General features: G+C 43.2%; 1 protein-coding gene across 1 annotated transcript; it reads right to left on the bottom strand.

The window, feature by feature from the left end:
• Positions 1-9,050: 9,050 nt before the first annotated feature.
• On the bottom strand, positions 9,051-25,465 carry LOC142216642 (gap junction gamma-1 protein-like). Its single transcript, XM_075284627.1, has 3 exons — positions 25,365-25,465; positions 11,261-12,425; positions 9,051-9,400 (listed from the first exon to the last, which is right to left on the bottom strand). The coding sequence occupies exons 2-3, from the start codon at positions 12,405-12,407 to the stop codon at positions 9,393-9,395; spliced, it is 1,155 nt and encodes a 384-aa protein (XP_075140728.1). The 5' UTR covers positions 12,408-12,425; positions 25,365-25,465; the 3' UTR covers positions 9,051-9,392.
• Between the last annotated feature and the right edge of the window lie 367 nt (positions 25,466-25,832).

Below are 25,832 nucleotides of genomic sequence, written 5' to 3'. Positions count from 1 at the left end.
CAGAAGAGCCCTCCCCACACAGTATAAATGCTCCACAGTAGCCCCCCTCCCCACACAGTATTAAATGCTCCACAGTAGCCCCCTCCCCACACAGTATTAAATGCTCCACAGCAGCCCCCCTCCACACTCTGCACTCGGTCGCAGCTTATGGCACATTGCAGACTATTTCATGAAGTTCAGGGTTCTAGAAAATCTCCTACATTTTCAGTAACTGAGTCATTTTGGAATTAAATTTTTATCATCTTGTAGAGGGGAGGAAGGGATCTAAATCCCAGATAAGGTGCGGCTGGATGTGTGAGCGTTCAAGAGGAATGTATGCCTGCAGGTGGATGAGACAGGAGCCGTATACAGAGCGCCCGGACACAGCTGGAGCCTGTATACTTCTCACCACCATACAGAGCTAATACATAGTGCACCTGCAATTTATAACCAAGCTTTCCCAGACTCCTGAACATCCAATACTATAGGAACATAAATACTGCAAATGTTACAGGCCCAACAGTAACATCTGTGGTAAATGTACTGCTATATACCATACAGAGCCTGTATATACCTCCATGTCCTGCTGTATCTCATCTTGTATCCAGACTACAGATGTAACATCTGTGGTAAATGTACTGCTATATACCATACACAGCCTGTATATACCTCCATGTCCTGCCATATCTCATCTTGTATCCAGACTACAGGTGTAACGTGTGGTAAATGTACTGCTATATACCATACAGAGTCTGTATATACCTCCATGTCCTGCCATATCTCATCTTGTATCCAGACTACAGGTGTAACGTGTGGTAAATGTACTGCTATATACCATACAGAGCCTGTATGCCAACATGTCCTGTTGGCACTGTATAGCGGTATTCTAGGCGGGGGTATTATTTTAACACTGACACGTTTATTGGGCCCTGAATATGTAGTAAGTATATTACAGTGTTATTTAGGCAATATATGGCGGCATTTTATCAGATGCTGTATTGGGATACTATTTCGGCAGGGTATGGGCGGTATCACTGAATGACTGTATGGTGGGGGCCACACTTTGCATGACACAGGCCCTGGAAGGTATTGCAGTATAACCAGGCTTGCTGACACTATTGTTTCCACAGGTTTTATATCCAGATTTTCTAGAACTTTGAACAGGTAATCTGACTAGTAACGCAGTGACTCAACTCTTGCTACATAACTTGGGAAATGTGTCATTCAGGCCTCTGGGAAAGCTGGATGGACAACCCAACCCTATTGTAAGATATGAATGTGTAACACCCATGAGCAGTTCAGACAAGTCGTTTGAGCCAAGCCATGATGTCACAACGTGAGAAAATCACACAGACATCTGATGGCGACAAAGCCTAAAACCGCTAATATTTAGATACAGCGAAGAGCAAACAGCGGCAAAGAACACGAAAATCTCCTGTAGGAACCTGGTATATTACATGGAAGACTTCAGAGCAGTCATATGGCAGCCATCAATCATCCCAATACTAAAAGCGGTCTGACCGTGTGCCCCGTATCTGGCATAGTACAGTCACTAAAAAGGGCTCTAGAAACAAACCTGCCACATAACCTGCAGATGACTGCAAAAGTGCTCACAAAATGTGGTATTATAGTAGTTATATTCTTGTACATAGGAGCAGTATTATAGTAGTTATATTCTTGTACATAGGAGCAGTATTATAGTAGTTATATTCTTGTACATAGGAGTAGTATTATAGTAGTTATATTCTTGTACATAGGAGTAGTATTATAGTAGTTATATTCTTGTACATAGGAGCAGTATTATAGTAGTTATATTCTTGTACATAGGAGTAGTATTATAGTAGTTATATTCTTGTACATAGAAGGTAGTATTATAGTAGTTATATTCTTGTACATAGGAGTAGTATTATAGTAGTTATATTCTTGTACATAGAAGGTAGTATTATAGTAGTTATATTCTTGTACATAGGAGCAGTATTATAGTAGTTATATTCTTGTACATAGGAGCAGTATTATAGTAGTTATATTCTTGTACATAGGAGCAGTATTATAGTAGTTATATTCTTGTACATAGGAGCAGTATTATAGTAGTTATATTCTTGTACATAGGAGCAGTATTATAGTAGTTATATTCTTGTACATAGAAGGTAGTATTATAGTAGTTATATTCTTGTACATAGGAGGTAGTATTATAGTAGTTATATTCTTGTACATAGGAGCAGTATTATAGTAGTTATATTCTTGTACATAGGAGTAGTATTATAGTAGTTATATTCTTGTACATAGAAGGTAGTATTATAGTAGTTATATTCTTGTACATAGGAGTAGTATTATAGTAGTTATATTCTTGTACATAGAAGGTAGTATTATAGTAGTTATATTCTTGTACATAGGAGCAGTATTATAGTAGTTATATTCTTGTACATAGGAGCAGTATTATAGTAGTTATATTCTTGTACATAGGAGCAGTATTATAGTAGTTATATTCTTGTACATAGGAGCAGTATTATAGTAGTTATATTCTTGTACATAGGAGTAGTATTATAGTAGTTATATTCTTGTACATAGAAGGTAGTATTATAGTAGTTATATTCTTGTACATAGGAGTAGTATTATAGTAGTTATATTCTTGTACATAGGAGTAGTATTATAGTAGTTATATTCTTGTACATAGGAGCAGTATTATAGTAGTTATATTCTTGTACATAGAAGGTAGTATTATAGTAGTTATATTCTTGTACATAGGAGTAGTATTATAGTAGTTATATTCTTGTACATAGGAAGTAGTATTATAGTAGTTATATTCTTGTACATAGGAGCAGTATTATAGTAGTTATATTCTTGTACATAGGAGCAGTATTATAGTAGTTATATTCTTATATATATTCTTATTGTCACACTCCTGCCGCTGAAGAAGACACTCCCCGGCATCCGCCGGTCTATTACAGCAGATGCTGGGGAGTGTCTTAGCTGCCGGGGCCTGCGGATTGCCGCACTACTGCCGCTGAAGAAAACCAGCGGTGGCAGTAGCGCGGCCATGCTGCAAACCCACATTCAGACTATAAGACGCACCCTCATTTTCCTCCGAAATTTTGGGGAAAAAAAGTGCGTCTTATAGTCCGAAAAATACGGTATATTCTTGTACATAGGAGTAGTATTATAGTAGTTATATTCTTGTACATAGGAGCAGTATTATAGTAGTTATATTCTTGTACATAGGAGCAGTATTATAGTAGTTATATTCTTGTACATAGGAGTAGTATTATAGTAGTTATATTCTTGTACATAGGAGTAGTATTATAGTAGTTATATTCTTGTACATAGGAGCAGTAATATAGTAGTTATATTCTTGTACATATGGGCAGTATTATAGTAGTTATATTCTCGTACATAGGAGCAGTATTATAGTAGTTATAGTCTTGTACATAGTAGTATTATAGTAGTTATATTCTTGTACATAGGAGTAGTATTATAGTAGTTATATTCTTGTACATAGGAGTAGTATTATAGTAGTTATATTCTTGTACATAGGAGTAGTATTATAGTAGTTATATTCTTGTACATAGGAGCAGTATTATAGTAGTTATATTCTTGTACATAGGAGATAGTATTATAGTAGTTATATTCTTGTACATAGGAGCAGTATTATAGTAGTTATATTCTTGTACATAGGAGCAGTATTATAGTAGTTATATTCTTGTACATAGGAGCAGTATTATAGTAGTTATATTCTTGTACATAGGAGTAGTATTATAGTAGTTATATTCTTGTACATAGGAGCAGTATTATAGTAGTTATATTCTCGTACATAGGAGTAGTATTATAGTAGTTATATTCTCGTACATAGGAGCAGTATTATAGTAGTTATATTCTTGTACATAGGAGGTAGTATTATAGTAGTTATATTCTTGTACATAGCAGTATTATAGTAGTTATATTCTTGTACATAGGAGTAGTATTATAGTAGTTATATTCTTGTACATAGGAGCAGTATTATAGTAGTTATATTCTTGTACATAGGAGCAGTATTATAGTAGTTATATTCTTGTACATAGGAGCAGTATTATAGTAGTTATATTCTTGTACATATGGGCAGTATTATAGTAGTTATATTCTCGTACATAGGAGCAGTATTATAGTAGTTATATTCTTGTACATAGGAGGTAGTATTATAGTAGTTATATTCTTGTACATAGGAGCAGTATTATAGTAGTTATATTCTTGTACATAGGAGTAGTATTATAGTAGTTATATTCTTGTACATAGGAGCAGTATTATAGTAGTTATATTCTTGTACATAGGAGCAGTATTATAGTAGTTATATTCTTGTACATATGGGCAGTATTATAGTCGTTATATTCTTGTACATAGGAGTAGTATTATAGTAGTTATATTCTTGTACATAGGAGTAGTATTATAGTAGTTATATTCTTGTACATAGGAGCAGTATTATAGTAGTTATATTCTCGTACATAGGAGTAGTATTATAGTAGTTATATTCTTGTACATAGGAGCAGTATTATAGTAGTTATATTCTTGTACATAGGAGGTAGTATTATAGTAGTTATATTCTTGTACATAGCAGTATTATAGTAGTTATATTCTTGTACATAGGAGTAGTATTATAGTAGTTATATTCTTGTACATAGGAGCAGTATTATAGTAGTTATATTCTTGTACATAGGAGCAGTATTATAGTAGTTATATTCTTGTACATATGGGCAGTATTATAGTAGTTATATTCTCGTACATAGGAGTAGTATTATAGTAGTTATATTCTTGTACATAGGAGCAGTATTATAGTAGTTATATTCTCGTACATAGGAGTAGTATTATAGTAGTTATATTCTTGTACATAGGAGTAGTATTATAGTAGTTATATTCTTGTACATAGGAGTAGTATTATAGTAGTTATATTCTTGTACATAGGAGTAGTATTATAGTAGTTATATTCTTGTACATAGTAGTATTATAGTAGTTATATTCTTGTACATAGCAGTATTATAGTAGTTATATTCTTGTACATAGGAGCAGTATTATAGTAGTTATATTCTTGTACATAGGGGGCAGTATTATAGTAGTTATATTCTTGTACATAGGAGTAGTATTATAGTAGTTATATTCTTGTACATATGGGCAGTATTATAGTAGTTATATTCTCGTACATAGGAGTAGTATTATAGTAGTTATATTCTTGTACATAGGAGTAGTATTATAGTAGTTATATTCTTGTACATAGGAGTAGTATTATAGTAGTTATATTCTTGTACATTGGAGCAGTATTATAGTAGTTATATACTTGTACATAGGAGTAGTATTATAGTAGTTATATTCTTGTACATAGGGGGCAGTATTATAGTAGTTATATTCTTGTACATAGGAGCAGCACTTTCTGCACATGTACAAATGAATATATTTGGAGCTACTGAAATCCGCTGATGGAAAGTTACTGTAAGTGACAAGTAAAGTGGCTGTAGATCTGGTTATCAAATTGTCGCTGCTTAAAAATAGTAACATTTCTTATCTCCATGTAAACATCCAGGCGTCCGGTTCCATCACACACAGGTGGAAATCCTGTCTGCGATTGTGGTGGATTCTAGAGATAGGGCGGTATTACATAGCTTTTCCATGGTGCCAGTTGCATGCTGAGGTGTAAGCTGAGAAACGTCTGCACAGTTTAACATCTGGTTTAGCACATTCGGGGCAGGCACAGACATCACTGCTGAGACTTGGGGGGGGGGGCAGAAGTCAAACATCAACTTTAGAATGTTACCCAAGAAATTGGACTCAGTTCAGGAATGTGATGAGCTTGATTGAGCGCTCGAAAAGGAAGGAGGGGGCGACGGGTCAGTACTGAGGCAGCTATACTGGAAGGCATGCATAGACCTTTACTGCCCGAGACGCTCATCAGACCAAAGTAAACCAAGGAAGGGCGAGGGAACAAGAACTGGCATGAGCGGAGGCATGCAGAATAATAGGAAAAATTCCAAAATATTGGTGCAAACAATTGCTATTCTTGCAATATTTTTGCAAATATTCAAAGCACCTTTAACACTTTGGAGCGACATACAAACACCAGTTTACCTTTCACGGAAAAACACAAGGAGTCGGATTTGTTTTGTTCATTATTTTATGTATAAAAACAACAAATTCCAGTACCACAAACTTGTAAGAAAAAAATGTACAAAAATATAAAACCCCCCAAGTAACAAATATTCTACAATAACCGAGATGAGGCTCTGAGATGAATATTACAATCTTCAAGCGTGTCCAGCATAGGAATGAATAAAGTCCCCCTCCCCCCAATCACATCGGCCTACGCCAGGCCGCCATCAATTCAAGGCACTGGAGGAGGAAGTGGAGATGACGTCACAGAATTTCGTCCCACTATAAGATTTCCCTCTATGGGTTGAGTCGTACTCGTGAGGACGTAGCCCATCTATACAAGAGGCATCGAAATCGATCAATGGTTCCAGCCGCATAAAACTGTAGGCAGGAAGCTGTATTTTACAATGGAGTCAAGTCAGGAAGGGGTTAACAGGAGGGAACTTAAAATGTTCCCCTTATTGGGATTATATATGAAAACATCATATACATAAAGGGTCGTAGATTAAAATAAAGGGTCCTTATGTATAGAAACAGCGCCACTCTTGTCTACTGGCTATAGCTGGCATTGCAGCTGATGGATCATGTTTACAAGATAGTCCAATGTGCCCCACCAAGCCTAATAACAAGGGGTTAAAAAAAAGTGATCCCTCCTAATCCTTCGTTTGGGCATGGAGTCCCCGTTCCTGGCAATGGTAGGGCCAGAAACGCAAAGACTCAGATAACCAGCGGCGTGCCATAGCAGACACTTGAGCCTCTGCACTTTCAGCCCAGAACAGGAGACACGCTGCCCGAAAGCAGGACCAGCTCACTTTTATTTTACCCCACCCCTAGCATCCCTCAGATTTTCCAGTAAAATTAGAAATTTGAATGGGGCTGAGCCGCAATGCCACATACAACCTGTGGACAAGTATGGCGCTGTTTCTATAGAAGAAGAATCCTGCGAATCCCTTTAAGAGCAATGATACACACTGGATTTTATTTAGTGGAAACTGGTTAGTACAATAAAAAAACCTAAAAACTAAAAAAAAAAGAGGAATAATACACAAATTAAAAGGGAATTACAAAAATTGTATCGTATGAGGAGACTCAAGGGACACAGACTAAGAGGTCTCCATACCAGGAATATGCACCTGGACTATAGGGGAACCCCAACACAAGAAGGGTCAGCATTACTAGATATAAGGTTTTTGGTGAATGGAAACAGCGGAACTCCGCACCCAGTCTAGAATATTGGGCAAGTAGTCATCCAGTATTGAAAAAGACAGAAGCAGCGCCAAAGGTGTCCACAGGCTGTGTGTGGTACTGCAGCTCTGTCCCATTAACTTTAACCCCTTAAAATTGAAAGTCACATGACGGCTTATTCGAGCATTTTTGAGCTGCCTGTGACATTGTGTAATATAAAATAATGTAATGGGCTCCTAGCTGTAATAGCAACCAATCGCTGCCATCCAATGGAGCTCTGGAGGGCGTTGCCCGTGGCACATGCGCACTTAGATACCACGATCGTATTTAACTGCGGCATCTAAAGTGTTAACAACTGCGATCGGTGTCTAAAACTATTATCAGGTGCTGGCTTTATTATACAGCCCCTAACAATGCTGTCCATGTTGTTAAGGTGTTAAAGGGGACCCTTCACCACCATCACCTCTTAACAGCCTTCAATAGCCACCTCTCCACTGATTTCAGCACAGTTGGAATTTTTTCTCTAGTCCCCACCGTTCCTGAGCAATCCCTGCTGTTCGTTTCAGCACAACTCTGCTCTCTGTGCTCTGGTGGGCGGTCCTAGACTACCACAAAAATACAGAGCCCGCCCACCTTACAATAGAGAGCATAACTGTGCTGTAACTGACAACAATGATTACTCAGGAACGGTGGGGGCTAGAGAAAAAATTCCAACTGTGCTAAAATCAGTGGAGCGGCACCTCTGAAAGGAGCAAAGAGTTGGAGATGGGGGAGGTGGCGAAAGGTCTTCCTTTAAAGAAGCTGAGTTGCAATACCAAACACAACCACTGGATAAAGTGTGGCGCTGCTTCAGGGAGAAAAAAATAAGCTGTATATTTGAATGTTGCATAACTCCTTCTATAGATCTGGACTAAGCCCATAACCAAGAACAATATGAGCACTTGCTCTTTACAAAATATAGTATATTAACACAAAACTCTGCAAAGTGGGATTCAGCTTTAACATCAGCATAGAGAGAACTACAACCTCCCCCTGCTTTCCATGAGAAGACACTTTTGGTATTTGCAAAGGAGAGGGTAATGGAATGTGCAGTTTTCCACCTCTTGCAGCTGGTGGAGTTTTAACAATTCCCCCCCCAGGCATGTAAACTGGAATGGAACATCTCAGCCCTTGGAATAGCTAAGTGGCAATGCAGGGCACTACCACTATCAGACTGAGGGGGGGAGAGACATTACTGGAATGTTTAATGCTAATATAAAAAAATAATAATAATAATAATACACAACGGAGAGAATGAAAACTTTCTCCTCCCAAAAACGGTGAATGGAATATTCCAGAGCATGTTATCTTGTGCATTCAGTGCCTGCGTCAGCACAGCAGAAGCGAGACACCGCGTGAAATCTGTACAATACCAGCCCGTGAGAAATATATAACAAAAAAAAACAGTCACAACTGAATAATAAAATAAATGGCAATTTCCACAAAAAAAATAAAATAAAAAATTCCCTTCTTCGCAGAGGGCGGTTGACGTGGCGGAGATTAGACTGTCCATAATACCGCCATAACCAGCTTTGCAAAATAATAGTACCGACACGTATCCATTTTTTTCTTTCCCCATTGAGGCTATTCGGTTCTTTGACAAAAACAAAAAATAGGATAATAAATTTTTTTTAGAAAAATAGGAGTAACTTTCCCTTTTACATGAAATAGAACGAGTACCACGGCTCCGCACACAAGGGGATAACAAAAATATATAGAAACAGGAGAAACTTTTTGGAAGGCGCCACCCGCAGTCTTCAGTCACCCTGCAGATGGGTGGGGGGCAGCCCGTGTAAACCAGTGGCGTTAACCTTCTTCCACATCTGGCGGCTCAGGGTCGCCTCCTGGAGCAGGATCGAGGATGAGATTTCAATAACGTTCCAAGACGCTACGCAGCTGGAGCCGGCAGAACAGAGGAGCATTCACCGACTCCGGCCCTCCGCAGACGTTCCCTTTTCTTCACCCTCCGCAGAGGGTTGGAAGGAAGGGGGGGGGGATGGGGTAAAGATAGGGGTCACGACCCCATGGCAACTCAATTCCAGTCATATTTTAGCTTCTCGTTTCCCCACCCCCGCCTTCGAAGATCACAAACCTGTGGAGAAAAAAGGAAAACAACTTGGTAAGGACGGGTGGATGGCAGGGAGATGGATGGTGTAATAATCTACTCCTCTAAACACCATTAAATCTTATAGCGCTACACGGAACTGGAGGTGCATGCTGGTGTGGAGAACTAGACGCTGGATAAGACTAGGTTCACATCGGCGTTGGAGGCGCCGCTGCAGATTTTGTCTAATCTCTTGGGAAACTAGCTTCACAGTTCCTAATAAAGTGACTGACACGAGCCTGGTGGACCTCATCATAAGTCAATGGGGTCCGTCAGGGGCCGGTGGTTGGATCCAACAAATGTGAACAGAGCCAAAGTCCTCCAACGTTTACCAGAGAGTGCTTGGTAAGGGGAAGTTCACACAGAGGAATTTGGTGACGATTTTGATACAGATTCCGACTCAACATCTGCTCAAAATTCCGCCTGAAATCTCCTATTCAATGGAAGGCAAAAAAAAAATAAATCTGTTTCCGACTTGTTTTTGCCGCGGCTTCATCACCACGAGACAAGAACACTCCATTGTATATGACTAAAAAAACATGGAAACCCAAGGCTGAAAGTCAAAGTTCAGCTTTCCATTGTGGGTTCCAAGGGACCAGTTTTTGGAGAGGGATTTTAGTGGGTACACTGCGTCAAATTCCTCTCCAAAATTCTTCTACGTGAACCGAACCCATCTGTGCATAAGCCCATTACAGTCCAAGGCTGCAACGAAAACGCACTGCGGGAAAAACTGCAGCGGAAACACATCAGGGAGTCACTTGGTGGGATTCGCACATCAGTGACTACAACATCTGGGGACCCAACCTATTGTTGAGGGAAGGATCCTACTAAAGTGTGGATGATCTAAGGGTAGTGGTTACCATCTTGTCATCCGCTCGCACCATAGCCGCCAATTACTCTGGATTACATGAATCCCCCTGCAGCCATCATTGGGACTTTGTGAATGGGGCGCGGTGACACCGGGGCTGGTAATGAAGCCTTAAAAGCGAGGTAATAGGTCATCTCCTACATCAGATATCACTGCCTTATCGCATCAAGCTTTTTTTTTTCTAAACGATCGGCCATATTGGAGGGTCTTTGTAGCGTCTCATAACCGAGGGGGCTGCCTATACCTGGAGTATTATAAGGAACACGACCAGCAATACATTCTACTTAGGGCAGGGCGTTTGCCTTTAAATTGGGCTTGACAGATTAGAGGGCAGGTAAAAAAAAAATCCATTAACTTAACCCAGGTAAATCCAAAATAAGCCCTGGCCAATTACAGGCGCAGCGATACCCACCAATTACCCATTAAACAAAATCACCCAGGGCTAAACAAGTTGGCAAAAAAAAAAAAATCTGCATTTTTCGACCTGGAACTTGGAATTTATTCTCCACCCAGTCGTAGAAAAAAAGAAACCAAGAGTAGCAGAACAGTGTCCAAAAGTAGAACATTGAGGCTTGCACCAAAATTTGAGACTTTTGGTAAAAATTCCTTCATAAAACATCTCCTTAGAGGTTCTTAGCCTACGTTCACACCATGTTCAGCACTGGCTCATAGATCCCTATAGGCTTGACAGATGCAGGGGAAAAATAAAAATCTATATATTGGTCACTAGAAAGCAAATTCTTACCATAATGTAGATTTTTTGCCACGGAGGCCTAAAGACAGATTTTTTTTTTTGCACTGGACATATGATGTGAACAGAGCCTAAGCAACATTGAGAAAAATATTCAAGAACCGGCATTGCCCAGCCTTGTCTACTAGGACAATGTATAAAACTATGGAGGTGTTGGACAGTGCATGTGCTTTAAGGGGAGTCTTGAATGGTGCCAAGACCAGGAGGAGTGACCCTTTACTTTACTTACCGGATTTCTCGCAGACTCCTCCTTTCTCTTGAGCAAGGTTGAGCCTGTTCTGTTCAGCAGCTATGCTGTTAGCCTCGGGACTGCTACTTCGAGACGCATGGGCAGTGTCAGCTGCGGGGTTCAGCTGGAAGGCCAAGTCAAGGTGTTCTTGGGCCAATTTGAGGTGCTGGCGTAGCCTGTCCAGCTCATGCTCGTTGGAATGAGTCACCGGCAATTCATAAGCCTCCCTACCACCATTCTCGGGATACAATAGCTTGCCGTTTGACACTTTGCCCTTTGGCACTGAATGGTAATGTGGAGGGGCACTGGGAGCTTTTTTGGGGTATTGTTGTTCTTCAGCCTCTTTGCTCCGTTGCTTGAGGGCATCCCGAATGCCACCAATGCCCAAATGGAACAACTCACACAGGTTGAGCAGAAGGCACAGAGCGCTGACGGCATACATGATAAGAAGGAATATAGTCTTTTCGGTGGGACGGGACACAAAGCAATCTACTGTGTGAGGACAAGGGCTCCGAGTGCACACATAAGATGGGATCACCTCAAAACCATACAATATATACTGCCCCATAAGGAACCCAACTTCTAGGGCAGAGCGGAAGAGCAGCTGTAGGACATAGACCTTCATCAGGCCATCTTGCTTAATACGTCGACGGCCATCGTGTTTCTTTTTGTCTCCCTCTTCTGCATCTTTCTCGGTTTCCACCTCTTCACAGATCATGGGATCTTCTTCATTGTCATCTTCCGCTTCTTCATAGTCCCGCTTAGCCCCACGATGAACCACAGGTGCCTTTTTCTTGCGTTTGCTTTGAGATTTCTCTAACTGTCTCCGGTATTCATCTGGTCGACGTGCGATCTTATGCATGGCGAAACCCAAGTACATGATGGATGGGGTAGTGATGAGAATGATTTGAAAAACCCAAAATCGGACGTGTGACAGCGGCGCAAACGCGTCATAGCATACGTTCTCACATCCAGGTTGTTGCGTATTACACACAAACTTGCTCTGTTCATCATAATAGATGGACTCTCCGCCCACCGCGGTCAGGACTATCCTGAAAATGATGAGGACAGTCAGCCAAACCTTCCCCACGAAGGTGGAATGATTGTTGATCTCTTCGAGAAGACGGGTTAAAAAACTCCAACTCATCCTGAGCCACGATTATATCTGGAAAACAAAAAAGACATCGTACAATTAGTCATGGACGAGATAGTACAAGTCAGAAGGCATGGAAGTGCTAAAAGCTGACACTTTAATGACTCAAGATACACCCAACAACTCCGGCAAACATCTATTATTTACAAGATCCCTCTCCAGGGGACAATCCATCTAAAGCCAGACAACGCCACCTAGAAATGAAAAGGCTTTCAATCCAGTCATCTCGTAATATTTCCTGACTATCCACCGACAAGGTCCACACCCGGTCACAGAATAATATTGCCCGCACAATCCTCTTACTATGCAATGGAGGCTCCGACTGGCGCCCTGACGTAGATGTGAACGTAAAGTTAGTCTGACGCATTGCTTGTGGGATGGTTTCTGTGAATAATCCCATGGATGACTGATAAGTTACAACGTGGTTGATCGTCATCTTATTCTCACATCACGTCACGTAATGGATTTTGCAACAATTTTTCCAAAATCGTAATGTAACGCGGAAGTTGTGTTGTGGTTTTGGAAAAATCATGACGTGTAAACATACTCCACCCAATCTCAAGAATACACAGTGAGGAGCTTCATTGATATCCAGTCCCAAGTTCGGATGGAGGTTAAGAATAACTCAACATTTACTGAAAAGTTATAGAAAGTATGAACACGTCTCAGGGCCAAAGCTTAGGGCGAGTTCACATCTGTGTTGGGTTCCCAATGGGGTTTTCGAAGACTAGAAGCTGTATTGGACCCCAATGTTGATGGCTTAAGATCTGCACTGGATATTGATCTTCTATTAGTTAAGAAATGACATATGGCATCTCCATACATTGTCAAAACGTGCCATTTGTTGTCTCCCATTTCACATGTGGCCAGGAAGCAGCAGGTACTTATCAGGCGCCAAAAACACCCAAAACTTCAGAGAGACTACAAAGTGAGATAAAAGAACTGCAGATACAACCATATGTGCCCATTATGCTGACGCAGTTCCATTCCACATTTGTCCAAGCTGTTGCGAAAGCGAAGTGTATCCGGCTGAACAAGCATCCGGCCCACCAGTCACCAACCAGTAAGAACCAGCGTACACATAGAAAACCAGTGCTGTCACCCAGGTGGAGACAGTCGGTTATTATGTATAGAAGTCATCACAAGTTCCTACGGGCCAGAGGAGTTGGGACTTGTGGTTTCACCCCATGGCCAACTGTGTGATGTAAGCAACAGGGACAGCGCAAAGTGACGAGGGCGCAATAACAAATGCAAAAATAGTCAACCAACCAATAGGCCACAGTCACACGATAGTGAAAGATGTTTAACAACCGTTACATGGGTCACTGAGAATGAATGAGTGTCGTCATATTTTTGACAGACATGTTCTATCCTTGTAATGGACGGACAGACCCAATAGGATGACACTCAGCCATCAAAAACCGACACATAGAACAGATGCAAAGCGGAAGTACCACGATCGTCATAAACAGGGTGGATTTGTCGGTTTTCTCTCTACTTTGATTAGGTAAGCGGTCGGGCCTACCCGTACAGTGCGGCCATTTCCTATCGTAAGTGCAAATGATCATTCCAAGGAATATCCCCTAAGTAGCCTCTTCCTGCTCATTAGCGGCCCAATGACCCTGGTGACCTCCTCCTTACACCCTCAATACCAATTACAGCTCATAACGCATTCACCGCCCTACAAGAGTAAATAGGAGGCCGCTTTTAACCCTTTTTTGTACCTATGTTCATTTTACACGAGGGTCTAGACCGCCACGAAACATAATTTACGTCAAATTGTACTCAAGCTAAACCGGGACAGGAAGCCCCTCTAGCAGCCCGCGGGGAGCACAGTTGTAGCCATCTGGCGTTTTTCGGTTACATTTTGCACTGCAACAAATTATAACAACATCTGGCGACGTCTTAAAAGAGGAAAGCCGTTGTGTCATGACCGAGGAGGATTGCACAAAGTTATTTAAGGCTCACTTCCCCTGCCCGCCAGTTACCCATCATTTCTTGTTGCTAGTGGTTTATACGCTTTCTTCCTGTGGTGGAAATTCGCTCGCCATGTGCTTAGCTGGCAGTTACATTGTAATGAATTAAGCTGCAGTGTAAAGCATGGGGGAGAACTGCGGCCAAAAACGAAGGGGAACATAACAGGCCAGAGAGTGACGTTGCCAGACTAAATTTTGTTGCAGGTGATATTCCATAGTATGTGTGTGAAAGGTAGCGCTGCCTATTATTCGTACGCCGCACAGACAAATAGCCGCCATCGCTCGTGTGTTTACATCCCTGGACATGCCAAGACACTACAACTTGCTAAACTGGTTGTGGGATGTAAGATGTATTCCCGTGTATCACAGAAGACAAAGAAAACCTAGAAGGCGAAACAAGCCCCTCCGCCAAGGGCGCTCCACGTCACCAGGGTCTGATCCTGCACACCTGAGAGCGCGGCCAGGTGCGTGCCGGTCACGTGACTCCAAAACAAGCAACTATTATAAGATAAACTATTAGGACACAGTCACGCGTTTCATATCAAGGTAAAGGGGGGAGGGGGACACACAATAGAGATCACAGGGGATTCGTGTAACAGTCGCTTCCGTATGACGGGAGACAAAGACCACAGGGGAGGCAGAAATAGCGCAAACCCACTCAGATCTACACGTTATATCAGGAGATGGAATAATAAGACAATTCGCTCAATCTTATAATGAGTCGATTCTAAACTAGTCCGCGTCCCCTTGGTCGCTCGGCCTTCTCGCCGATTTTCACAGGTAGGTTACCTGCACCACGAGGCTGGGACTCTACAGTGAACAGTGGTCATGAAAACGGGAGAAGACGTGAGCGACTGGTCCTGGTCACGTAATCCAGTGTCGGAACAATTACACTCACTGGACAATCCCTTTAAGGGTGTAGCAGGTGCTGTGGTTGAGCTATTGGAAACGCTGTCTATTTTACAGTGACCTCGAGTATCTGCGGCTTTTAGAAGTGAAAATAAAAACCGCAACAATAACTGAGGCAAAAGTTTATTATCACAACTCAACGGCTGAATATAGCCGGAACGTGAATAGCCATGCACCGTATAGGTAATAGAATATATACTATATTTCCCATTCATTGTGAAGCCACTGTTTAAAAAAACGCAGCAAAATCTGCAATAAAATGCCGCTTTTCCGCACCGTGAGGTCTCAGCCTAAGAGGTCACATTTATGATAGATTGCGCCAAAGCCTAAATAAATTTCATGCAAGCGGTGAAAGTCCGGCTTGCAACCAGAATTAAATTAAAAAAATTTCAGTATAAAAACGGCAGACCCCATTATATCGGGTAATCGCTGTTTTGGCAGCGGGATCTCCATCGGTTGGGTCCTTTGATGGACAAATGTGAAGCATGCCTAGGGAGAGCAGATCCTTCACCTCCCCCAAGTTTTGTGGGGCCACCTGCTGGGAGTTAAGCAAAAAAAAAATTAACACAACTGGGACAAAGGAGTATTGGTAGTGGCAGCAGCCTGAGGAATAATACCGCCCCCAGTATACAGGACACCGCAGGAGGCCTCAGGAGTGTTTGTGTGCACCTTAATTATTCCACCTTGTCCATATCAAAGCCAAAGTCAGGGGCAGGGGAGTTAAGGACAGGGGCGGGGGAGTCATTCTACCCAGTCTCCTATTTGCATGGTAATTGCAGGCGGTCAATGCCTTCCAATTACAGTCACATGAGCCATTTATCTTGCTAATAACTGATTACACCAAGGTGCCGGGAAGGGTCACACACTTTGTAGGCACCATGTCATACCTTGCACACTTCCTCCAGATATGGACAAATGAAAGGAACAGAGTTGACATACAACCAATCCATAAGACTGTATACAGCAAAAACAGGTTAGGGTATATCCATATGGGGTGTAAACAGTCCCGATTTTGTTCCCTACACAGAACTGCAGGAAGACTAACTACATTAGTTTACAGTATCGGCAAAGTGAGTGAGATTTAAAGAATCCTTAAAAGAATCCACATGCTGCTAAAGCCGCTGCACAAATTTCTAATTTTATAAATGCAGCTTGTGGATTGTGCCATTGAATGTCAAAGCAGATTTCAACCCCAAGGGTGAATTATGCTAGAAATCTGCATAATACGAGCCTTCATATCTCCTGTACCGACAGGGGTCGCCGCTCATTCATGATGAAGCTCACGCCTCTTATAGATCAGGGGCAGCCTCCGCGAGGCTGTCGCACAAGTTTTCGTTGGAAATTTGCACAAAAACCGCGCGTCTTTTTCACGCCTTGTACACAGAAATTTGGTGCATAATAAACCTCTCTGATATTTTAGCACAGAATCAAAGGAAGAAAAGCAATGGGCACACGACCACGGGTGCATAAGAAAACGGAATGGAAGGCGCACACATGTGATCCGTACCCTGGCCATGTTCTTCACAGACATGATGAATAAAGATAGAATGCAAAATGGACCTGGCAATAGGACCTGCTCATATTTTGCATCTCAGATTTACAGACACCACACAGACCCATTAAAAAAAATAAAAAATTGTGTTCATGGGGCCCTAGAAATGAATGTGTCCGAACCCCATTCGAAATCAGGGATCGTATACAGAAAAGAAGTGTAGCTGCGTGCACGGATCCTCCAGAACACCGTGTAACAGGGCTCTGGGTACCTGGCCCGCCATCGATACTGCCGGAGGGATACAGAGACGTTCCACTAGGTCACTGAAGGGATTCCTTTGTCCTCAACTGACTTGCACAATAAGAAAAACATTCCTGTGATTTTGCTAATTTTGCAGTCAGCACTTAGGTAACGGTGGACATTACAGGGGCCGCACTCGGCAGGAAGCTCCGTCAGGGGGTCCGGGATTATTTTACTTGTTTTGAAAAGAAGACGAATCTCTGTAGCCTCGGGGCACAGAAAAAAAGTTGAAAAGACAAGAACAAAAAGGCAAGAATGCAGGAGGGGGAGGGGTACAGGTGGGGGTGGATGTACCAGAGGCTAGAGGTGACATATGGGAGAACTTAAGGCACAGGATTAAATTACAAAAACACAAAGCCAACACTCATGAACCGACTATGACCGACCTGAGGAAACCAAGATCTTCATGAGATTTGTGCCCAAGAGCTAGCACTTTAATATCTGCACCAATAGGTTTAGGCCTCTCAGCCAAGACTACAGAGTCAGAGCCATAGAGTCTGAACCTACTCTTCAGATGGCTATCAAACCCTAAAAGATGCCCCCTCAGGGCTCATGAAGGTCATAAAGGGGCTACCCAGCTTAGAACTCATTCAGATCTAGTGCACCGCCAGCGACACAACCCCATCCATGATAGTGTCCTGGTCATCAGAAAACCAAAAAAAGCCACAAATTTTTTGAGCAAAATCCAAGTTGTGCAAAAAATGTACAACTATTCTTATGCCTTAGTGTAGAAGGTTAATAAGCCTGCCCCTGCGAGGCACAAAAAGGTCAGGAATTGTTGCACCAATTGAGTTTTTGCACAAAAATCTGTTTTTCTTTTACAATGTGCTATCCGCCATGTTCTTGCTAAGAGACACGTGAGGGACACAGTGGGGCCCGGGCCACAAGCTTAGCCACCATCATAAATGCAGGGGATATGAAGACTGGCATTGAACACACCCGTCTTTGTAAATCTGCCACAGACTTCCATGAACAAAACAGTGCGAGTCTCCCTTTTTATTGGTCTATGGAAAAAAATATAAAAGGGGTCATCTGTCTACCCCCCATTAAAAGTCAATGGGACCGGTGAAGAATATGAACAACATGGGTTTATGTCTGAATCAGGCCCTATTATGTGGCTTTGTGCAAGTCCTACTAATCGGTGGTGAGGGTATTCAGGGTCACACCATCACAAATGCAGGCAAAATTTCGGACATTACATGATATTCGCCTTAGCAGGATCCCTTTCTATTAGAAGCGCAGTATACAAAACACCATACCAAATACCACACAAACGGCCTATGGCCTACATGGGGCGTATTATACCCTACAGACCCATCCGGGTTAATGTTGGGAGATTTTTGCTGGGGTTTATTTACATGTAGTTTCATACAAACTGGTAAAAATCGGATATGACAGCGAAGTGTGAACAACGCCTTATATACAGGCCCACCCTATAGGCAGAGACCCTTTAGCCGCACAACACAAAGAACCATCACAGCGTAAAAACAATGAACAATGGAGGGTCATCGACAGCGGGAGCGTCTGACCCCAACCGTGACCAGCTCTGCCCCACAACAAGGGGTCCGACAAAGAACACCAGACATTTAGGGAAAGGAAATAAACTGTAAACTTGGACGCGGGCCCAAAACAGAGAAAACATTGTACAGTCTACGCAATACCACGGGAAAGTTCATGTTATAACACAACGCACAGGACACAAGTGACCGCCATGTAATACGGAAAATTAGGGACACGAGAATCGAGAGAAGCCGACAGACAGCGACGATAACTGAGGACGGGATCATCGACCATGAAGGGCTAGTTCACACGGGGGCAAGGAGGCGGATTTTGACAGCAAATTTCGCCTCAAAATCTGCTTCCATAAAATGGTGGTCTATGGAGACCACTAGCGTTCTTTTTTCCGCCAGCGGAGTAGACTCATTCATTTGAGCCGACTCCGGAGGTGGATGCCGCAACGGTCGTGGCAGGCGGGTTTCTCCTTACTTTAGTTTTACCTATACTTGCCACTGTGGACATTTTTGGATGTGACCAGACCCACTTTAGGGTCCTGTCACCCCTATTTGTGACATGGGCAGGGCACACCACGTGACGTACGCGCCCCTGTTTCTCTGTGACATGGATGGGGACCTAAAAAAAGTACAAAAAAAAAAAAGTTTGCCATGAGTATGTTGTGACTACCACATTATAATGTACAGTTATGTATCCCTTGTACTATTGTCCAGGACCATTTTTCACCCCGACATGAACGCCCCCAATGTTCCAACAGATGCCCAAAAGGTGCACGATTTGGAGGCTTTGGAGCAACTTACCAGCCACACTGCATAGAAGTGAATACATATCAAGGCAATGGGGCCAAAATTACCATTCACTCCTACTGGAAAGGGAAACTGAGCTGGAAAAGTTAGATGGAGCCTTGTCTTGAGTTAGCTATCTAACTTTATCATCTTTTTGACCCCTGCCTGCCCCCCCTCCCCTTTGCCCCCTACCTGCGCCTCTTCACACCCCAAATTACCCCTTGCCTGCAGCCCTCCAAACTACAATGTCCTCCTGCTTGGCCCCTTCAAAACCACTTTTTGTAGCCTGCCTGCCCCCATCCAGACATTTTGCACCATGCTTGCCCCTTTTCCAAACCTCATTTTGCACCATGCTTGCCCCTTTTCCAAACCTCATTTTGCACCATGCTTGCCCCTTTTCCAAACCTCATTTTGCACCATGCTTGCCCCTTTTCCAAACCTCATTTTGCACCATGCTTGCCCCTTTTCCAAACCTCATTTTGCACCATGCTTGCCCCTTTTCCAAACCTCATTTTGCACCATGCTTGCCCCTTTTCCAAACCTCATTTTGCACCATGCTTGCCCCTTTTCCAAACCTCATTTTGCACCATGCTTGCCCCTTTTCCAAACCTCATTTTGCACCATGCTTGCCCCTTTTCCAAACCTCATTTTGCACCATGCTTGCCCCTGTTCCAAACCCCATTTTGCACCATGCTTGCCCCTGTTCCAAACCCCATTTTGCACCAACTTTTCCCCCTTCCAATCTCCTTTTTACACCATGCTTGCCCCCTACTGACCCACATTTACACAATGCTTGCACCCTGTCAGTCGTTATTTGCACCATGCCAGTCGCTATTTACACCATGCTTGCCCCCTGCAGACCCCTTTTTAAACAATGCTTGCACCCTGCCAGTCGCTAATTGCACCATGCCTGCACCCTGCCAGTCCCTAGTTGATCCATGCCTGCCCCCTTCTAGTCACACTATACACCCCGTCATTCATTAGGTGCACCTGACCCCTCCATTGCATCACTCTTGCCCCCCGACAAGCCACTTTTTGCCCCAACCCATGCCTATCTCAGAGCAGCCTCTCTTTGCACCATGCAAGTTATTTGCCCCCTGTAAACCACGTCTTGCCCCATGCCAGCCTCTCTTTGCTCCGTGCCCACCAGTTCAGTCCGACCCTGCACAGATACCTCTCCGGTAAGAACTTCTCTCTTTGCTCCGTCTCTCCCTCCAGGAATCTATGGACGTTATTCCCGCGCAGCTCGGCGCTAACTCCTCACCGGTATATGGAGGCGACACAAGCGCCAAATCAGCGCCCAAGACAAAGGCAGCGGCGGCATGGACTATGCGAGTGAGGGGCGGTATCGGGAGTGAAGGGTCTCCCCTCCCACCAAGTTTAGGATTTGGGAAGGAGGTCTAGACAAAGAGGAGATACCCTCCCCCCCTGCACAGCCTGGTGAGTGCCTGCAGGAGAACTACAAGCCCCAGCATGTCCCCTGGGGAAGAGGAGCAATGTGTGGTGCAACTAAGTCAGAATTGCCTCACCTTTGTTTGAAGGTGACGGTTTGCACCATTGACGCAATTTGCGTCCCGATTTACCTGCGCTTTTAACACTCAATAGCTAAATTAGTGACGTAAAATGCATCAAATTTATTAAAAATATGCCAAAAATATTAGTGCATTTATAGGAATAGCGAGCGGCACCAAATATTAAGCCTCGGGCGCCATTTTGATCATTTTGCAGGAAATTGACCAATTTTTGCTTGGTTATAAACTCGCGCATTTTAGAACAAGCTTGGAAACTGCGACGGTCACCGATCTCAGCGGCAATGTGTAAATTTTGGTGGAAACGGTCAGTCCCTCTGCGCAAAACCAGCCAAATGGAGAATTTTTGCTGTAAATTTTTGCCACCAAAGTGTAAAGTTTGCAAAAATTGGCACAAAATTTTTTAAATTTTATGAATTATTTGACCGCAACATGCAATAAACCCCAAATCCTAAAATTAGACAAAAAAAAAATTGAGATTGGATGCAAAAATGGCGCCGTTAGTTTAATAATTTCTAGTTTTAGGATTTGGCGCAAAAAATGTGCCACATTTATGACACCAGAAAATCCACTTTAGTGGCGGGTGAGACGGGGTCTACAGATTTCTACAAATTCGTGCAATAATTTTGGGAATAGGATATCACTAAAAAAAAAAAAAATTTTTGGAAAAAAATTTCAAAGCCTTAAACAATGAAGGTCGGCTCATCATTTTGGCGGGGAAATAGTTAACCCCCTGCGGCGCATCTCCTCCCCCCATGTCTATTACTTGTCTGCTTTTCCCTTTTATTTCTCCCAGAGACCCTCCCCCCATGGTAACAAACCCTCCTATTTTTCCAAACACCCCCCTCCCCACTCTATACCCCTCTGTCACTTCCTTGGGCCTCTAGATCTGAAATCTAAAACCTGCTTGGAAAGAGATTTGGGGGCATAAAGTCTTGTGCACGGGACGTCCTGGGAATATCTGGGTGAACAAAGGGTTAAGTCGGACCAGTTGCGGTAAATCTCATAATATTGGATTTTTGGCGACGGCGGCACCTGACACACGCAGTACGTGAATCCATTCACAGCACGATTGTCGGCACCTTGTCTTGGGGTTAGAGTGCTGCCGCCATGTTCTGTCCTGTAGCCACAAGTATCTGTAGGAATGCATTGATGTTTTTGCGCTGACCTTTGACTTATCGCTTCCTTTAAAAGGCTTTTTGAGACTGCAAATTTGGGGGGCAAATGACAGGTAACAATGGCTTGGCCGAGATTTCTGCCTTTGCCCGATACCATATTTTCCATGTAAAGAAGCGAAATATCCCGCACCATCCCTAGTCGCACGAAGGAATCCCACAGTCTCCATTACGGAGACCCCGCTGTGTATTTTTGAAATGTTTTGGTGCCGATGGCGGCCCCATGTGGTTCTCCATGCAATTCTCCCGACTTACGTATTTGCGCATTCACAACTATGTAATATACAAACGTTGCAGCGAAATCCTACTGTGTGCAATAGCGTCAAAGTTGTGTTGTGCGAGCCCCTGCTAAAACCCAGTTCACGTCTGCATTTGGGTCATTCCGTTCCCCTATCCGCAAGCAGCACTTTTCTCTCCACACTTTTCGTGCTGAAACCACACGGAGCCCATTATAGTCTATGGGGTCCGTGTGGTTTCTTTAGGTATCCCCAAGCGGACTCACCGAACGGAAACCCATGCGCAGACATGACCCGGGCCTGAGATACGCGGTACCGTTGTCATCATCTCTGCATGCGTCCCCTCGTGAACGTCAGACAACCGTATCAGTGTAAATTCACACACGACAGACAGATTTGCTGCAGAAACTCGTTGGAATTCGCGCGAGTAAAAAATACTTCGCCATGGCAACTGGAGGCGACAACAAATAAGGAGCACGCCTAATAACGAACAGCAAGCCACTAATTACAGCACAAAGGGTGTCTTGTCTGGTGGGAAATGTCTCTTAATGTGGGTCAAGTTGTACCCAGCTTTCCCAGACTCCTGAATGACAGACCTACCTAGTTGTGCAGATCTTGATTTATTCACTTTCAGCTGCCTTTACATTATTTCTAGGAAAACTGAGGCAGATTAACGTACTGCACACTCAGCTTTCCAAGGCTCCTGAATGGCAAATCTACCTAGTCATGCAGTTACCAATCATTGGCTCATCTTCTTATAGCTGCTTCTATGTTCATTTCCAAGAAATAGGGAACAAGTAATAAGCTGGTAACTCAGCTTTCCCAGGCCCCTGAAAGGCTAACCTGCCTCGTTTCTAGTAATTGTAAGTCACTTATTGGTTCATCGTTCCATTTACTTTCAGGGATAATAAACATGGGGGTAACTCCTCTTTCCCAGGCTCCTGAATGGCAAACCCATCTAGTTGTGTAGTTGCCAGAAATTGTAAGTCATTGCTTCTATATTATATTCATTTCATGGTAGCAACTTGGCTTTCCCAGACCCCTGAGTGGCAAATCTGCCTCATTTAGCTGCTTTTATATTTTGTACATTTTTGGGAAACAAATTAACATGGTGGCAACTCCGCTTTCCCAGGCCCCTGAATGGCAAACCCCACCTAGTAATACAATGATACTTGCTTAGCTAGGCACATATTATGTTGGGGTTTCAAGGAAAATTGAGAGAAAACCCATATAGTAGTCATAATGGTAACTAGATTGGTTTTCACCCAGCTTTCCCAGAAACCCGAATGGCAAATCCGCCTAGTAATAGCGCTATACCTGCATAGCTAGGCTTGTACTATGTTGACGTTTCAAAGAAAATTGAGTGACAACCCTTTTAGCAGTTGTAATGGTAACGACAGTGTCAGTCACCCAGCTTTCCCGGGATCAGATATAGCTGTGTGAGCAGTCAGGAGCTGACTCTTCTCCAGCCGGCGCAGTCTCATTCCCATCCACCATATGGACAAGAGCCCCGGTATAGAATCTCACCAATCATCAACTGCCATGAAAAGTAATCACCCCCCGCCCCTCCCCCTTTGCAAATGTGTCAGCCCCCAAATTCTCCAGTCCCCACAGGTAGCAGAGCCCCCTCCATCCCCCCTGCCGCATGCTGCTGCTTTAAATGTCCCTTTGTTATTCACTGCGGATTATTTTTCTCCGGATACCAAAGAAACTCAGAAAGAAAATTCCATTACAAAAAAAAAAAAAAATCCGTTTTACACAAATAACTTTTCCTGTTAATTTTTTTGCGACGCTCCTCCCCCCCCCCCCCCAAACGTAATATTTTCCTTCTGGAAAAAGTAAGTCAGAGCTGTAGAAATCCTATTCTGGCAGCGAATATCACGAAAACTCCAAATATCTGCAGCCCCGGCGGAGAAAATAACAAATTCCATGAGTGAATCATATGGGACGAGACACGCAATCCCGGGTGCACGCACTTCCTTAAAGGGGTTCTCTGGGGTGGTGTCAATAAAGTTTATTGAACAGACCTTTGGGGGGACATTTGGGACTCCAGAAGAGATGTCACCGGCAATCCATGGAGAATTCCTTTAAATTTGAAGGGGATCTATTACTTTTGCAACGGCCCGAAATGTTATCATTTTTGCATGTCCACATCATCCCTTTACCTATACAAGTAGCAAGGTACGGTAGGAAGACCCGATTGTTACCCGTGACCTCATAGCCGGGAGTCCCGGTAATGTGTTAACCCTTTAAAATCTGCAGAGATCCTATTAAATGCCCAGGGCAACGTGTGACTACTCCGTACCAAGAAAAATCCAGCCCCTTTGTACGATGTGAAAGGGTCAGTAACCCCAAAAGGGGCCATCTTTACCCCTTCGACACACACGTAAATGAACTTTACACTTATTGTACCTCATCAAAAATTGGCCGGCCCCCCTTCCTTCCAGAAACAGCTGTCTACATCTGTAACCATACGTTTTACATAACAGTTACCAGGATGGACGCAGATTTTTGACCGCAGTGCGAAGGCCGTCCGGATAATGTGGGTTGTACAATGTGAATCGAAAAAAACCACATTGCGGCCAAAAAATTAAGAACCATCCGGTTATTCTCCACATTGGACTGTTTTTGTAACAAAAAGTTTTTCCAAAGCTCTTCCTGAACCTCATCTGCGTTCCATCTCTCACAGAATAACAAGAATCTCCCTCAACCCAAAAAATTCGGAACGCTCCTATTTTCCATAAATAACAGTTTTTTAACCCACAAAAATTTCACAAATGTTCTCCCAAAGCTTCTGGTTTCCCTGCCTCGTCCATATTGCTTCTCTCAAATCATCGCTATATAAAGAAGATCCCCCTCAAAAATTGACAAAGACCAAACGTAAGGTTGTATCGAATCTAAAAAGTTATTGCCCCCCTGTCCCCATAGACTGGCCCCAGGCAGAGCTGCTACTTTTTGCGATCCCCCCATAGACTGTATAAGTCAGATCCAGTTGTGGGTCCCACATAAGGACCAAGGCAGGATGGTGGAGTCTTACCTTATTAACGTGGCACCCGGCTGTACCTCTCAGGACCCTTCCCTCGTGTCAGCACACTCAATATATTGAGAAGTTACGTGGACTGGAGTAGGATGTGTTCTGGAGTTGGGGATTAGGATGGGGCCAAGTTGGAGCACCACCTCCTCCTCCAGGCCGGCCCCCACTCCCACCCACCCTGACTGTCACTAGAAAATTTCGCACTCTCCTTCCTCTATTAAGTGTTTCTTCAAAAATTTCCTACTTGGATGATGGATTCTGGAAAAGCTGGGTGACAACCGACATGGCTGCCAATAGTCTCAGGGTTTGATAAGAGCAGACGTCTTGGATCGGATGTTTTCCAGCTATTGCCAAACTACAACTCCCAGCATGCCAAAAGTCGTAGTTTTCTGACTGCAAGAGAGATGATGTCTGGAGACTTGCGCTCTAGTTTACGTTGAGTCTTGCAAGCAGAGTCAATGGGGTCCTCCA

This window comes from Leptodactylus fuscus, chromosome 8, assembly GCF_031893055.1.
Source record: "Leptodactylus fuscus isolate aLepFus1 chromosome 8, aLepFus1.hap2, whole genome shotgun sequence".
Taxonomy (NCBI): Eukaryota; Metazoa; Chordata; class Amphibia; order Anura; family Leptodactylidae; genus Leptodactylus; species Leptodactylus fuscus.
The sequence above is the reverse complement of the archived record's forward strand: the minus strand, read 5'-3'. Positions and strand labels throughout refer to the sequence as shown.

Excerpts from the sequence above, each read along its gene's own strand:
- LOC142216642 (XM_075284627.1), bottom strand. The coding sequence starts at position 12,407 with ATGAGTTGGAGTTTTTTAACCCGTCTTCTCGAAGAGATCAACAATCAT.